General features: G+C 39.3%; 1 protein-coding gene across 3 annotated transcripts in view; it reads right to left on the bottom strand.

The window, feature by feature from the left end:
• The window catches only part of USP6NL (USP6 N-terminal like), a 112180-nt gene that overhangs the window by 26746 nt on the left and 67682 nt on the right, over positions 1 to 17752 (bottom strand). For all 3 annotated transcript variants that reach the window (XM_066318819.1, XM_066318820.1, XM_066318818.1), the window contains 3 exons: positions 14524 to 14563; positions 9673 to 9753; positions 1225 to 1332 (listed from right to left, as the gene is read on the bottom strand). In XM_066318819.1, coding sequence (XP_066174916.1) covers positions 1225 to 1332; positions 9673 to 9753; positions 14524 to 14563 — 229 coding nt within the window. The remainder of the gene's footprint in view (positions 1 to 1224; positions 1333 to 9672; positions 9754 to 14523; positions 14564 to 17752) is intronic.

Genomic DNA, 17752 nt, shown 5'->3' with positions numbered 1-17752 from the left:
TGACTCTCATTCATTTATTCTCACTTCTGACCGTAAAAGTTGAGTTTGCAAGACCCTGGATTCAATGTGGTATTTTTAAAACATTACTTCCGACTATTAGAGAATACCACAGGCAATCAACAGACAAAACTCTACCGACTCCAACTGCAAGAAAACAAGAGTTAAGTCAAAAATAATAATAAAGGGATAATAATAGCATGCATCCAGTCTGTTGTACACAACCAGAAGCTTTAGGCACATGAGGAATTAATTACCTGTAAGTCAATGAACCAACACAGCACCAACCACAATCTCAGCTACATGCACCTTTCAGTACAATTTAAACTAAACACCCCAAGTGATTTGTCCCCCAGACAGACAGAAAAGCAGCAAAGGGAAAAAAAATTCTAGTTTGAAACACCTGAGATTTGATGGAATATAGGAAAAGCAGCACCCTAAGCCCTTGCAATCATGGCACCTTCACATGTGAGAGAACAGAAAGGTACCAAAAGTTTGAGAAACAGGGAGGACAGAAGGTTAAGAACTGGTCTTTCCCCTGCAAAGAGAACTGAAAGAAGCTATTCAACCTACAATAATTGTGTATTACCCTTCTAACTTTAAGGTGTGCAGTTTGTGAAACTTGCAGTGAGCAGTGTTAATATCACTTCAGGAAATAGAAAAATAGAGAGCAGGAAGATGAATGTATCACAAATCAGATAATGATGGAAGAAACTCTTTCTATTTCTGTATCTGAACTACAAACATTGCTTTGTTTTGCACTGAGCATTAGATGACATTAATAACTCCTGAAGATTATTTCACCTATTTTTAAATTATTTTAATATTACTTGGCATTCTTTCCTACAACCACATTATTCAGCATAATCTATGTTTTACCTCCTTTGGACCTCCCACTAAGCTTACTGAAGAACTTAAACAAAATATAAATCAGAAAAAGCAACCTGTTAGACTAAAAAGCAAGAAATATGAAGGTAACAGACACCAAAATTTAGATAACATCAATACCAACACCAATCTTCTTCCATAAGACTCCTTATCTATTCAGACTCAATCTCAGCTCAGCTTTAGAATACAAAGCTTTTTTCCTAGCTAAAACAAGCAATAGAATGCAATGTAATTTCTAATTTTTTTTAACACTGCGTAACAGTAAAGGCTTAATAAAGGCTGTAGCTTTAGTATCCAATATTTTTAACTTAAAATTAAGTAGAAATTCTACAAACTCACATTATAAAAGTCTTTCATTTCTTCTTTCATCTTAGGAACATCAAGCAACAAAGACCAGACTTGCCCTCTGAACTGCAGTGGGATGCCTTTATAAATTCTCCTATGAAACTGAAAAAAAAAAAAAAAAGAAGGTAAAAATGCAGCACAATTTACAGTGCTCTGAATAAAAGGAATAGTGATGCACAACACCCTAAAGAGTAAAATGCAATTACACCAAGCCCCCTAGGAAAGGGATGACCCTCTAGGGACTAAGTGATCCAGTGTGTTTTGAGGAATGTGTCCAGCAATGCCATTTGGGACCTCCTGACAGAATCTAGAGGCACAGGGACAAAACAGACACACAGGCCAAACCGTCCCAGGTGATGTTTTCAAACCAGGACTTTTGCATGTAGGAAGGTCTATCAAAATTGTATCACCTCTGCTCAGCGAATTTTGCAATTTGGATCACAAAAATCAGATTCTTAGCAACATTCTGTTTAAGGATAAGCAACAAATAACTCACTGTAATTACGGTCTATAAACAGAAATAGCAAAAAGCGAGCTGCAAAATTACAAAGCTTTAAAAATTATCAATAAAAACCCAAAAGCAGAACTGATTTTTGATTTCTTCTAAAACTGAGACAATATGCTCAAATGTACATATGCAAAGAAAAACAAACTGTGAGATCACAAAAACCCAGACTGTGTAATTTCTAAAGCTAACAGATCTCACATTCTATTTCTAAACTAATAATCAGTATCCTACATGCATATTAAAACATTTGCAAAAAAAAAAAAAAAAAGACAACAAAAGAGCACAAAAAGGTGTTATCATCTTTTGCAGACATCTAAGACAAAGAAAATTAAAAGGACAACACTGACACAGAAAAAGAACTTTTATGAAGTTATATTTTCACCATTATTTTAATGATTACACAAGGAGACAATTAGGTTTAAAAGAAAACAAACCAACCATACACAACGGCTCTCCAATTTTTTCTTCATGTTTATCCTACAATGGAAGTTAGACCTTAAAAATTTCAGGCGACACAGCTACCACTTCCTTGAAACATTTTTATAAAAGTTATGTTTGCAGTAAGAAATACTTTAAAAGCAATGGCCTCCTCAAAGACAGGATTGTTTTTCTTTTCCCGTATTTCACATCTCCGGTTTTGGAAAATTAATGAACCCCTTGTTGCAGTGTATTTCCAAACCTCCTGCCATTTGGAAAATATCGTCTCTTTAAAGGTGTCTTTAATGCCAGCAAGGATTTGTGTCTGGATTGCAGAATCTGTAACTCTTGCACAAGTATGGTTGTGAGTTTCTTCCCTTGTTCCTTTTTCAAATGAAAAACAAACTTGTATAAGATACAACAGCCATCCTGGAGGCTGTCCACAAAAACATGCTGTGCTTCATGAGGAAAACTTTGCTGCATTAAAACTACCAAAGCTAAGGCAGCAACACTTGCAATGTGAGCACAGCTGTGCCAGTACATTTGCTCCTGTAAAAATGAGGAACAACATACAGAGCTCCAAAGCGGCCTTCTCTACAGATGGATACCCTGAGCTCAGGTCACACAGGATTTCAGTGTGCATCAACCCAGACACAAGGGTACCTTGCATGTGGGAGAGAGGAAAATTCAGTCTTTTGAAAGCCAAACACCCCCCGACTGCAGTGGAGTCATCCTAGGCAGAGATTAGCCTGTCTGCTGGAAAGCAGAATGAGCCTAGTTTGCAGTATCTTTTCTGGAAATTTGGAAGAAAGCTGTGGGGAAAAAATGCAGTAATCTATGTCCTCAGTGACAGGTAGTTTTATTCCTCAGACCCACGCCCAGCAACAGAGTACCTTTACAGCAGACATTTTTGTCAGCTAGTTATATTTTTAACTCACTTTCAAATGCTTCTTAGAACAAAAGGTTATTAATGAAGACAACTGGTTGAAGAAGGAATTTTCAAAACTACTGTTGTTGTATAAATTAGTATTTTGGGAGAAGGTCAGGTAGATATAAAACACCAGAAATAAGTCTTTATAATAACAGCTTCTTATCCAAAAAGAATTTCAAAAATTCAAACCATCCATCCAAAGTGTGGAGTTGTTAGGGTTTTTTTTGAAAATAAACCTGAAGGAGAAAACCGGAAGGAGAAGAACAGCCAGTTTCAGAGGGGTCCGTGGCATTTACAATTTTCCCATCTTCTGCACTGCCTAGATTGAAACATCCAAATGCTCGAAGAGCCCTTAAAGCAGTAAGTAAAAACAGACAGAACTGTGGAAACGTTTTTCACAGAAGAGTTTGAAAGTGAATTGCAAATATAACTTTAAAAAGAGCAGAAAGGACAGAGGGGTGAACACTTTCATGAGCTCACTACAGCTACGCCAAAAATAAAAACAGGAGGAAAGCAAACATTTTTAGGAGCTAAGTTCTGAATTATTGCACTACCTGACAGAATAAACCCAAATAATATTCACAGCTTCTTGCAAACCATTTTAGATCTGTGTTCAGCTGACTCTGCTGTTCCATCCTTTTATTGAGGCAGAGAAAACGCTCTCAGTCATCCCAAGTCATTACCAGATCCTGCCTACAGACTCAGCAGAACACAAGACCAAAGACTTTTGCTATCTGATACAGAAGAGAGAAATGTCACTCAGTCATGGCAGAGGCTCCACGGCACAAACGAGAACATGGAAACCAGTAGGAAAAATTTCATACACAATGGAAAACTGAGAGGAGTGGTTGATACATCACGAGGTTTGTGCTGCCATCCAGAGTGATGTTAACAAACCAGAGAAATTGGCTGCCAGGAACCTCACAGAGCTCAACAAGGAGAGGTGCAAAGTCCTGCACCTGGGAAGGAATAACCCCAGGCACCAGAACATTCTAGGGGCCACCAGCCAGAAAACAGCTCTGAAGAAAAGGAACCAGGGCAGTACCCTTGAAGCAAATGTGACCAACGGTCTCCTGGGCTGCACCAGACAAAAGTATTCCCAGCCTGTTGAGGGAGATGATCCTTTCCCTCTACTCAGCACTGGTGAGTCCAGTTCTGGGCTCCTCAACACAAGACAGACATGGACACACTGCAAAGGGCTACAGAAATGATGAAACTTGACCATCTCTACCATGAGGAGAGGATGGGTGCAAAGAAGGCTCAGAGGGATCTTATCAATCTTATCAATTTGTCTTTTGCACCGTCTTGAAGAGAAAGTGCAAAAGGTACAGAGCCAGGCTCTGTTCAGCGGTGCCCAGCCACACAACCAGAAGCAATGGGCACAAACTGAAACACTGCAGATTCCCTTTGAACATCAGGAAACATTTTTTCACTGCGAGGGTGACAGAGCATTGGCACAGTCACCCAGTCAGGTTGTAGTGGTGTCTCCAACCTTGGAAATCTCAAAACCCATCAAGACGAGGTCCTGGGCTGCTGGAGGTGGCCCTGCTCGAGTAGGGGACTGGACCAGGTGACCTCCAGAGGCCCCTTCCAACCCCAGTCTTTCTGTGACCCTGTGCAATGCTGCAGTTTTGTGAACATGACACAGCTCTGCTGCATCTTGGGGAGCAGGGGGGGAACTCACACACACTTCACTGCAAAATTCATTTCTGGTAATCATGCAGACACCAAACAGTTAAAGAAAATAAAAATGAGTACACTGATTATTAGCTAGCTGAATGTTTTTACCATAAGCACCATGCTAGTGCCCTCTGCTGTTTTCTATGTCCTTATGTAACACCAGAATAAAAATATGCTGAGAAATACTGCTTGTATCAATATACTTCCTCAACTACTTTTCTGCTCTCTCTGAATTAATAATTACAACAGAAAGTAGAAAATTCAGTAAGTTACTTGTTTCTTCTGCTTCTGGGAAGATGAAATAGTGAGTTAATTTAAAATAATTTGTGAAGATTAAGATAATGGCTCAAAACAAAACACAAATATATAAACTCAGAGTACAGATAAAAACACACATCTGTGAAAACATTTATTCAAAGAATGAAGTTATTGGATCTGAGATGTTTCCATAAGCACAAGACATAGAAAAAAGAAGGTAATCCTTGATACATATAATTGTATAAACATAGAATACATAAAAATACAGGTTCAAGTTCTGTAGCACATCTAAGCTGATATTCAGCCAAGGACAGCAGTCAAACTCTTGCAATTATTAGTAAGATTGTTGATCCTGAAGTAGGTAGGAGAAACTGACTAAATGAGGCCCTACCACCTGGGAATTCAAAGGAGCTTCTCAGCCAAAAGCAAATTGGACCTATAAATACACTGAATATAAAGAATGAACCGAAACGGCAACAAAACAAAACAAAACAAAACAAAACAAAAAAGAAGGCCTTATGAAGGCCATAATGCAAAACCACTCAGAAAACATTCAACCTCCCCCTTCCTTTCCCGGCCCCCATCTCTCCAGCTCATAAACCCAACTGGTTTCTGGAAAAGAAACAAAGCCACTGTCACATAGCAGTGGCCTGAAGAGTGGCAACTAGCACCACTGCTCCTGGAAGTTGGTTTTCTTGAAAATGAAACTTTCTCAGCTGTCAGGAAGAGCTGCACAAGTAGCAAACGGACTCCGTCACCTCAAAAAGAATCAGTGATGAGAAGCATAAGAATTAAAACCTGTCTCACAAGAAAGTATATTTATAATGAAAAGAAAATATATTTATAAAGGCTGCTGCCTTTAGAGGTTCTTCAGCTTCTGTGGGTTGCATAAAAGGAAGAAAAAGTGCAAATAGAAGAGTTGCTCCATCTCATCGAAAAATCTCAGGAATGCAAAGAGGGTTCTTCATTAAGGCTCTGTGTTCAGACTCCAAACGAACTGGAGACTTGATTATTATACTGTGTGTGAATGCCAGAACAGCTGGAAATGGCAGCTACCCTGATTGTTTCTCTTCTTCCTTTCCCCTTCAATTTAGGCAACTTCAATCACAGCTAGATGAAGGCAGACAGGGAAAGACAGAAATACTTTGGTGGAAATACTCAAATGGGAATACAACACATAACAGTTTTATTTAATCTTTCCTGAAAGTTATGATCATACTAAGCCAGGAAGGATTTACTATCTGTGGGTGGTTGATTGTACCCTGAACTACTAAGCAGTAGAATACAAATAGGAAATAAAAGCACAAACTAGAGAAGAACCACACTGAAACACAAACTTTGCTGCTCTGTGACACTTCCTGCATAAGAAATGACTGATGGGGAGATGAAAGCTTTATTTTGACAAATATCAATCAAGCAAAGACACAAGGGCACTTACACACTTCAGAGTGGTATCTGTAAGAAACCTGACAATTCCACTGAAAAAGATGCCTAAATAACCACAGAGGAATCAAGGAGTTTTATACACAAAGAGCAAGTCAGACAGAAGCACCAGGAAGCCCTTATGAATGGAAGGAGTGCCTGGACTATCTCAAACAGAAAAAGGAAGCTTACAGGGGGGAAGCAAGGACAGGCAGTTTGGAGGAATACAGAGGAACTGTCTGAGCAGCCAGGGATCAGGTTAGAGAGATGAAGCCCTGGTGAGATCAAATCTGGCCAGGGACATAAAGGCAACAAGAAAAGCTCCCACATAAGGAAGAAAATCTTCCCTGTGAGAGTGGTGAGAGCCAGGCACAGGTTCCCAGAGAAGCTGTGGCTGCCCCATGCCAGGAAATGTCCAAGGCCAGGTGGGATGGGGCTCTGAGGGTGTTGTTCTAGTAAAAGGTGGTGCTGCCCATAGCAGGAGGCTGGAACTCGATGATCAATAAGGTCCCTTCCTGCCCAGGCCATTCTATGATGCTGTGATTCTACACTGTTATGGAGCTGTACACGGGCTCACTTTATTATGTCACACTTCACTACCTCTATTACCCAAATTGGTAGAGCCTGGCATATTTCTGATCTCAATGTGACAATTTTTCCATCTTTTTCCAGTTCCTTATGGTCACACATTCCTAATCTCTATTCCTCATCCCATCTTTTCTACAAGGTTTAGCACAAGAGTTCTAATGAGAAAACTGTGTGAAGTTCTCAGAGGCCTCATCTATTTCTTGAGATATTCTTCAGCAGTCAAGACCAGGAGAAGATGTAAAGTGAAGCATGTCAAATGCACACACACACACCCACCACTTGGTTAATGTTTGCTCATTAATTTTTTTTGTGAAGTCATGACAGAAAAAAAAAAAAAAAAAAAAAAAAGGAAAAGTAGAAGCAGCCTATAGGCAGCTCTGCAAGACTATTGAATGAAAACTGTAGTTTGCAACTAAGCATATGACAATTTGGGATAATGGAATCAAATATATGGATTCATTTACAGTATGTGTACAGTATGAACAGATTCCTTCAAGGCAAAGCTCTCTTAGCTGTATATTTTGAAGGCTCATCACAAACAGGCCGTCGAAAATCCTTTTTTTTTGTCCATATCTGCTGTATACCTGGGACCATCACTTTCTGTGAGTCTCCCTTCCTACCTATTTAAGGGCACAAGTGTGTCTCAAATATGCCATTTTCCAAAACCAAGCCGTCACTACAATTATAATCTACAATCCTACAACATTATTACAGTTGCTGCAATGTTCCCTTCAGTGCTGTTTCTAAAGAACACTCATTTCAGGAGCAGCCTGACTGCACAGAAACCATGGCAGTGTCAGGTGATGTGAGTCTGTTATTGTAACACACAGGCTGTTCATTTTCTTTAGCAATTTGCTCCTCCAGCATTAACCACTTTATCCAGTCAAGCGAAGACAGGAAACAAGAGTCAAGAACTGTTACTGCAACTACTCCTTCCATGCTTCAAGAATGTGAGCTTGGAAAGCTGGTGCATTGTTCCAACACACTTCCAGATAAAAATTGTCTTTCACTGTGAGTTTTGCACAACTCTGAGAACGTGGTCATGCTTTCCATAAAGAGCAGTGACAAATAATGTCTGGCTTTCCACTGAATGCTCAGGAGGAGGAGGTGGCTGATTCTTTATTATATATCTTCTGGTTCACTTACCACATAAGATGTAAGAAAGAATAAGGAAAACACCCTTGTTTTTTAAATTTCATGTGCTTCACTACAGCTCAACAATGAGTGAAAATTTTTCCTAGCCTCAAGCAAAGTTCATCCCTTTATAAACATATTGAATTATTCCTGCCACTATTTATAGTTCAACCTATAATTTGTTACATGAACTGAAACTCTTTCTGCTCAGCTGATCTGCTAGACCTTCTGCAAGCCTGGTGAAGAGAGGATTCTTTATTTAAGTCAGTGTCTCGTGGACTGATGTCACCAATGGCTGAAGAGCACAACCACTGCTGCTCAGATGACACGTGGTTATTGTGTTACCTGAAATGTCATATTTAACATTCTCTTAGCAAACCAAGTAGCTGTTAAGAGTTTTTTATCGCCCTCTGACTTGGGAACATATTTGTTTAAAAATCTCTTCAGTGTCACATTTACAAAACAAAGTCACAACTGTTAAGACCCCTAGTTTCTCCTCCCAGAGGAAATGGCAGGACAGACAGTAGGATTACAGAAAAAACTTCATGAACAAATAATTATTTTTCATGCATTCACATCATATTTTAAGGAAATGGACTCCCTAGATTCTGAGCTACACCCTGAAAGAGATCAACCACCGGCTTGGTTTTTTTTTACCAAAAAAGCTACAATCTTGAAAAGAGAGGTAGTGAGCAGATAGGATGAGCAGGCGACAGGCCCAGTATCTTTCTCCCTCTACTTTACTTGTAGCACCACCTCAGTTCTCTGTTCCATCAGGCTAATAGGTATTGTGGCCTCAATATCTCTCTTTTAAGGTCTCAACTTTGCATAGATAATTTACTTGAGCAGAAGGCCAGTAGGGGAGTAAGGCCATTCCAGGCCAATCATCAGGGCAGAGACCTGGGATGTGTGACAGCTGTCCTCGGTCATCTGCACAGTACAGGTGGACCAACAGCATCAAAAAATACCAACAGAGCCCCCAACAGAAAATGCAAGTCTTAAGCTGTGTTGAAGAGAAGGAATCTGAATTTGGGATTCTGTGCATTATGCACCAAAAAGCCACAAGACCAGTTATGAAAACCCGCCTAGAACCCAGTGTTGGGAATATAGCCTCTCCAGCAACTTTTTTCCAGCTAAAATTTTTCCATAATTTCAAGACGATCAAGACCACAATTCCAGCAAATAAACTGTTCACATGGAAGTTTCCACCTTGCTTTTAAAGCCAATAAAAAGTATTTAGCACTTAATGGCACACCTGACATAACCCACTCTGTCCACAGATAATTTTGCACTCATGAACACACTGAACACAATTCTTCCCATCTGATCACTGATTTTTTTTGTTGGATAATTACTATTGGGTTACTTTTGAAAAACTAAAAACCTTATTCTTTCAGTGTGGGGTTTGGTTTCTTTCCCCACATATCAAACACAGGCAATTTAATTTCAGGGTATACATTCTTTCAGAAGTGACAGCCAATGACAAAAGCATGCAGAATTTTACCTTTTCACTATTCTTGTATTTTTCCCAGCTTTTCAGCATCTTAAGCCATTTTGCAGTTCTTTCAATTTCAAGGTGCTTTTGCTGAAAAGGAATTAGAAATTTTTAATATCTCCAAAATGAATGCATTTGAAGGTTTTTTTTTTAAATAACAAGAAAAAGTTTAACAGAGCATTATGAATTTTTTATTCAGTCATCTGAGAATGGCAAAGAGTAACATCAGTTCATTTAAAACACCCAAAAGACCAGCCAACCAAAAACCAAGCAGAAACTCTTATTTTCAGCAGTATGGATGAACTGTATTTTGTACGAGGAGGTTAAGTACAACATGACTAGAATTTTCTTTTTTACATATTTGGCAAGTTAAAACAACAACAGCAAACAAACCAACCACACACCACCTACAACTTCCATTTGTTTTTATACTCAGTTTTCAGGCAAGTAATTTCTGCTGCAAACCACTTAAAAGTTAGTTGTCTCTGAAATGAACTTCTTTACCCAGACTTGCCCTAAACATAATTAGCTTCTGTTTGCAAGTGATCACACAAACCATCCCTTCTTAAAAGGCAGAAAGTTAAAAAGGAACAAAAACAAGTACATGCAAGAGTGACAGTGCAGGAGCAAAAGTGGGAATAAGCTTTAATTTTTAGACATTAGAAGCTAGAAATCCTTGCTAAAATTCTTCTCCTTGGCATGGCATATTTTTACCTGAATTACCTTGTAACTTAACATCAAGGATTTCTTCTGAAGATCTATTTGCTTAAATTTTATTACTGACAAGAATATTTCTGTGACAAGGTAACAGAATGAGAATCCAAACCAAAACAAACCCTATCTTCTCAAAATAAATGGTTATATTAAGTAGTCTAGCAAGTACAGCCTTACTACCTTAGAGACTGCACCTCTGTCTATGAAAATAATGCCAGAGTTGCCATCAAATTCTTGAATTTATGAACCAAACAAGCACTTGGAATCAGCCATCTTAGTCCATGGAATTTCAAGGCACTTTGGCACTACATGACCGAAAATCTGTATTTTGTTAGTTCCAAGGATAAGACTTCTAGCACTTATTTTTATAGCTCCGTTTCACATTTTGAAAAGTGTGTCTGATTATACTATAAAGTTAATAGTTAGCTGTGTGTTTTCATATGTTTTTAATGAGACTATTTCAATTTTCTCATAAAGCTTCAGAGCAGAAGATCCAGACTGGAAAGGTTCAAGCAGAAAAATACATGTGTGTGGCTACTGCTTTCTCTTCAGAGCTGAATATAAATAATTATTTAGTTTTATTGCAAAGGACAGCCCCTCTACCTCCAACTTCAAATCTAGGGAATAATAAAGACAGGAAGGATATTCATATGGTTAGTGATTCAATCTGGTAACAATGTAAAAGTTTAATTTCAAGCCTCCGCAGGATACTGCAAAGTTATTAATATTTGCATTAAGTATTTATGAAGCCAATTGCATCCAAAATGTTGGGGGAAAATATAAAAAAAGATAATGTTACTTGTTATCCCAACAGAATCCTAATTTTACTTCTAGCTTTTCTCCATCAGAATTTGTGCATTCTTTCTTGGCTATCAATGCAAAAAAATGGGCTTCTTGGACTTTGTGAGCTTCTTTAATCCAGGAGCCAAAAGCCTTGCATTAGCAGAAGTATAATTTGATCAAGTTTAGGTCCACCCCAACTATGACAGGTCCACAAAATGTCCTGGAAATAAGTTGGTTTGGGTTTTCAAGTAATTTTTGTTTGAATTCAAATTCTGTAAGCCTGACAAAAGTATAAAAATGTTACGGGGAAAAGAAATGCCTTTACTCTTTCAACCTAATCTAACTACTCATGTTGCAAACAACTGCCCACATTCCTGTTCAGGTTATGGCTGCACTGAGTAATATCTCAAATACTTGCCTTTTAAATTTTTTTAAAAGCCATTTCTTAAGACTTATGTTAGAGGTGAAGGCTAGAAAAACTACTGCTTCCAAGATTTCACAACACTGCTTCTGATTCTCCTTCACACTTGCAACCCCCTGTAAGGAATCAGCATTTTCAACATCTCTTAAAGCAGCTGTTCTTTAGGCACAGTTTAGGCTGCAGGAATAACAGGAAGTCAGGAAAGGTCTCTGCCCCCAACAGGTTGCTCGTGTAATTGGTGAGGAAAATAAAACCCTATCTGCTTCAACAGTCTTTTTGTTTGTATGTTTGATCTGCTTGCAAGATTTTTGTCTTTTGAGCCAGAAGCTCACTTCAATTGTGTGTTTGTTCAAGCTTTTAGGTCCTTGTGTCAATTTACCCATTCTCAAGTGATGCTACTGTGCTACTGTAGTCAAAATAGCAATTATTTTTGTGTTCAGTTGTTGAAAACTTCTAGCTATTTCTTTCCCTATCTGAATTATGTTCACTTTCATGTCTAACAGGTACAACACTGAAAACACAGACAGATCTGAGGCAGCTCATTGCAGAGCAGAGGGATGCTGCTGCTGCTCTTTCAGACAAGTTCCACATAGTTGTCGCCCAAAAAAAAAAAAAAAACAAAACAAAACAAACCCCAACATTTATCTGCTTTCTGAGTACATTCTACACTTTGAAACATTTTTGTCATTGGGAGTAACAGAATTCCTAATTGAAGCAGAGCTGGTTTCCTACTCTCATGTCAGTAAACAACACACTGGTAAAAGCACAAAAATCATGAGGTTGGCCAGCACCCCTCTCGTGTGCAGCACTCCACCTTCCCAGACAGCATGTGTGCCAGGGGCTGAGGCTTAAAGCACGGCTCCACCAGAAGCCTCAGACAAAACCAGAACTTACTGAACTCCTCCCCCCAAAAAATATAATCAAGTAAATCAATGACAAAACCTAACTAAAACTTACTTATAAAACACTTAATAGAACTTGAAAATCAGAGTCAGACACAGACCCCAGAGGTCAATTCTTCAATGACTTTCTGAGGTCAATTCTCCGTTTCCTGTCCTCCTCCAGAAAATCTGTCCTGCCCTTGTTTTATCTGAGATGTGCTGCATGATGCATCTCAAGGTTAAGCAGTTTATAACCTAGGACAATGATTTGATGCATTTAAGGCATCCAATGTGCAGCAAAGAAATGAAGCACCAAAATGAGTAATTATCACTCTTAATGCAGAGTAAAGGAATTATGAACAAAAATACACACACACACAAATACACACACAGAAATTCCAGCCTAAGGGTTTTTTTGCATCTGAAGAACAGATTCCAAATTCGCAAGGATATCGACCTTTTACATAAGTTGCAAATAAAATGAAAACTTGAGCTAGAAATATTTTTTAAAATTCACAAGGCAAAAGGAAAGCATAAATAGTTCTGCCGAGTGACTTCAAAAGACATTGTACAGAAAGCTTTTAATCTTAGCCTACATTAACATAACACAGTAATCCTTTTGAATGGTGTCTCGAAAATTGCAGATTCGAACCCTGCTGACAGGAGGCAGATAAAGCTCAAACCAGCAGAGGTCAGGATACCATCAGGAGTGGAACCAGCAGTCTAATGCAGGAGCATCACTGGATGATTATAAAAAACACACTAGACTTGCAATTTAACTCTGACTCCATAAATACAGTTTTTATGCTGACACTCTGAGACAGCATGAACACAATTTGGGACAGAGAACTGAGACACTATTTCCCCCAAATAATTTAAGGCTAACTACAAAGTCACAGTGAATCAGAGCTTCAAAAACACGTCTACCACAGTAGCTGCAAGCTGCCTAATATTTCTGCTCAGAGACTCCCCTCCCTGCTGTGTCCTTCTGATGGAAATGAAATTATACATACACTCACTGCTGTTATTAAATGTAATGAAACATGGCAGGAAAATGCAACTATTTCAGGCTGTGCATGAAAAACCACACATGAACCAAGGCAAAACAAAAGAGACAAGTTCTACTCTTTTACAGTAAGCATCTCTTATTAGCTTCAGTATATAATTGAAGCACAATATTAATTAATTAATTTTCAGAATCACTGCTGCTGTTAACATTCAAACAGTTGAGCTGCCTTGAAATAAGTCGTTCTATCCTTTTTCCATTTATTCTACTGATTTGTGCAGCCAAGAGGGCTAACTTAAACTTACAGCTTTAAATACCTTATCTTGAATTTTCTGATTTGATTTGGTCTTGGAGGTAACAGCAGACCCAACTGACCAAGGGGAAATACCAACAGTAGCTAGGCCCAGACAAGCAGAAATTCAGTTCCCCATTATTTTTTCACATTCCCAACACATCAGCTGTCAAAATACTTCTCCAGAACTCCCCAGCAGCAGAAGGATTTTTGGACTAGGACCTGCAGCAGCTGCCAACAGGAGCTGCTGCATGTCTGGAATACACCCAGCTCAGCAACTCAGCATTACAAGGGAGGTCACCACACTGCAGAGGCAGCAGGGTATTTGTCACCATTTCCCAAAGCAGCAAAGGACCCCACACTCCTCAGGATGGCAGCGCACACGTCATGTCAGTGCCACCACCTCACTCACATCATCCATCCCCCAGCACAGCCCAGGGCAGCTCCTGGCACAGCACCACAGCTTTCACTCTTTCAGGGCAGAGCTGGGTGTGAGCCCTTAAGGAGCTCCATTTCCTTCACTAGGCCACACAATGGGCCAGGAATATTCATTCTCATTGACAAATGTATGAGTGGGCCCCAAGAGATCTGTGAGGAGTTAACGTGGCCTCAAGGACCACGGTTCTTAGGGGAATTAGAATGTGCTTCTTTCGAAATGCAAATCACTAAAATGCTTCATCAACTCATTTCACAATGATTTATGTTTTTAAAAGCTGTAAATATTTACTTATTAATAAAAAAACCTGGAGAACAGTGGACTTACCTTTTCTATCACCACATCATGGACAGGAAGCTCCTCTGGACTGAAAATAAAGACAGGGTTTATGTTAGTCTTGGTTGAACTTGGCACAAAATCATTTCTGTATAGGTTTTCACAAGTCAGCACTTACAGCAGCAATTTGTAGTAACAAGTGAACAAGAATTCTGAACTGTAATGAAGAACTAATATTTTAAGTACAGAACTGGGATTTTAAATCAAAGTAGCTGCATAACTTAAGAAAAACATTGCACAGCTTAAGAAAACTTATTTCCTCCTGTAAAAGCACTCTGTGCTATACTATTGAACTGAAAGCCAAATGATTTTTATTTTGTTTTCTTTGACCATACTATTGTTAGCTGATTTACCAACAAAAAAAAAAAAAAAAAAAAAGCTTCCTCCTTTACTACTACTATGCTCAAGGAAAGGCACTGAGACTTTGCTTGACTCAGGAGAGTTAACTCCCATGCTCTCAAAACTACAAATCTCACTCTAAGTAACCAGCAGGAATTAGCAGGGGAAAAAAAAGAGTTTTGTTACTAGGTACCTAATTAATAACTAAAAATTGAAGTATTTTCACTTTTTACCCCAAGCCTAAAAAGGCAGTTTCAGAATTAAAAGCTCTAAAAGCAACCTTTGACATGATACATCTTCAGACTCCCCATTACTTTCATTTCATTCTGAGGCCTCTGACTCCTGTTTTTCTTAGCAAAGAAATTTGTTCTTTTCCTCTCAAAAGTAACTGGACCACCTTGATGCCAAGTGAGCCTGCCTTCCCCTGCAGCTTCTGAAAACACAGCAGCTCAGTTGTAAAAAGCAACTCCCTTCTGCTCTAGAGGTCAAATAAATAACACACCCAGCAAAGCCATGTTTAAAAGGGACTACAACACAGGAAACATGTAAAATACTTCTAAAAATTCCTACTGAGTCTTGATATTATGAAAAAATCCCTCATACCCACATCATTATAGCTTTCTACAGAGAAGCTATTAAATCCCAGTGTTTTAGACCTGTATCCACTGTGCAAGAGTGACCCTGGGGAAGGCTACAGAAGTTAACACTGCGACCAGTTTAAGAACTCTGATGCAAAACACCTGAATTGTATTCAATCCCATTTCATTTATAAGATGCTGCTTCCAATTCAGAAGTTGTATTTGAATAAAGAAATACATTTGAACCACTTCATCTAATGGAAAAACTTACTCCCATCAACACCTTCACACAGGCCACACACAAGTCAAAGTTTCCAGTCCACAGCTCAGAAACTAATTTTAAAACCAAGACTGTTGCTTTTGAGCAGCATTGCAAAAAGCATAATTCATTCTTTTAGAAACACTTAAATATCTGAAAGTTTTCTCGCTGAACAACATAATCAAAAAAATTCCTGATCAACATCTAATGTACTAGAAACAACCTCTAGTCAATGTTATTTGTAAATGTTAACAAAATTAGAGTATTGTGCATGCTCTCATATAACTAAATCATCTGAAAGCAGGCCCTTTATATGCCTCGAAATTCAGCTTATTTGAGGTGGAAAGAAAAAGAAAAGGGGAAGAAAAAATTCCATTTAATACAATCTGCTTGGGGCGGTTGTTGTTCAGTTTGATGCACAAAGACTGCTGGGCCTTCCCATATCACTTAAAATTTCCAATTCTTCAGTGGCAGTTGCGGGCCCTGCCTACCCTCCACGAGCCTCCCACAGCAGCCTCATTCTTTGCAGCCCTACGAGGTCACACCAGCAGCTGGGCCGTGCACACAACAAACTCTTTTTCCTCCAGTGCTGCCTGCAGCGTGCAAGGCAAGGATCTGACAGCTGCGCATCCCCATGGATCCACACAGGCCACAGCAGCCCCTCTGCTGAACTGGCACCACTTGACAGCTTCTCTTCACACTGGCATGGAAGCTGATCACGTGAAAGATTAAGCACATCTTGTTTTTCACAAAGGGAGAATGAGTTTTAGTAACTTATTAAGGAATTGCTCTCTGCTAGTTTTGCGAGTTATCATCGATGTACAAAGAACAGGCACAGCGAAACCTCCTGAGCAGGGAAAGGCAGCCCCCATGTCCTGGGAAGCAGACATTACGTTAATCCAACATCAAATTTATGGCCAAATTGCTCATTATTTTCTGGAGCTGCACAACTCTGCACTAACACCACAGAGCTACAGTGACATTCCACAGCAGCATATTAAGGCAGCCCCACGTTTCTATTCCCCGAGACACTGCTGAGCACCTGGCAAAGAGCACAGAAGCCAAAGGAATTGCCCGGGGCTGCTCAGTAACTCACTGGACATGCAGGAGTTCCTGGAGATCTCCCTCTCCATTAACGAGATGGTATCAACTATGCCCCTAGACTCACAGATGTAAATATTAAAATCTACCCCGCAAGGACAGAAGGAAAGGCCATGCAGGCACACAAACTCTCTCAAGTCTCTAAAGGTATTTTAAATAAATATATTTATATTTAGTGTGTTTTTCTACATACTTGGAACCTTAGAGATTTTCTTTTATTAGGTAGGATCTGACACAAAATCAATTAATGTCTATGAATCTGTTATTTTACTGTACCTTCTACTTTTTCTTTATAACCATACATCTTTCCCTTCCATCCCCAGCCAAGCCAACCTAATATTGTTACACCCTAATTATTTATTTTAAAAATTAATCTTCTCTAACCATTCCCAGTCTATTTAAACTTGCATTTCTCAATGGTTTCTATCTGCATACTTCAGCAAATAACAATAGGAAATAATAAACAGTATTGACATAATATGGCTATATCCTGCCCTAAGATGACTGTTTTCCTTTAGTAGCTCAAGAAATATTCATTTAGGGGATTCAGACAGAACAGAACTGATTAACATAATTAGAACCATCCTGCATATCCAGAAGAGGAGTCACAGGGATGCTTTTACCTGAAGTCATGAAAATAAGGTCTCACTTAACAGAAGATCTTGACACTCTGCTGTCCCCACTAAAGTAAAACCTGAATAGGTAACATCAGCTGCTGAATGAGGCAGGAATTAACAGTGACTACATCTGGTCTGTGCCTTGCCATGAAGACAAGAGCTCCCAGCTGCAACCACATGCAACCAACAGCAGCTCAGGGCTCTGCCTGTCATGGCCACGCAGCTCTGGAGTTACAGCCCCAAGAGAAAGGGCTGCAGATCCTGTTTCCAGGTCTGGGAGCTGCAAACCCCAACTACAGTGAGGTACCTCAAAGATGTCTCACGGG

Source organism: Sylvia atricapilla, chromosome 5 (genome assembly GCF_009819655.1).
Source record: "Sylvia atricapilla isolate bSylAtr1 chromosome 5, bSylAtr1.pri, whole genome shotgun sequence".
Lineage (NCBI taxonomy): Eukaryota > Metazoa > Chordata > Aves > Passeriformes > Sylviidae > Sylvia > Sylvia atricapilla.
Note: the sequence above shows the minus strand (reverse complement) of the source record. Positions and strands in the feature narration are given on the sequence as shown.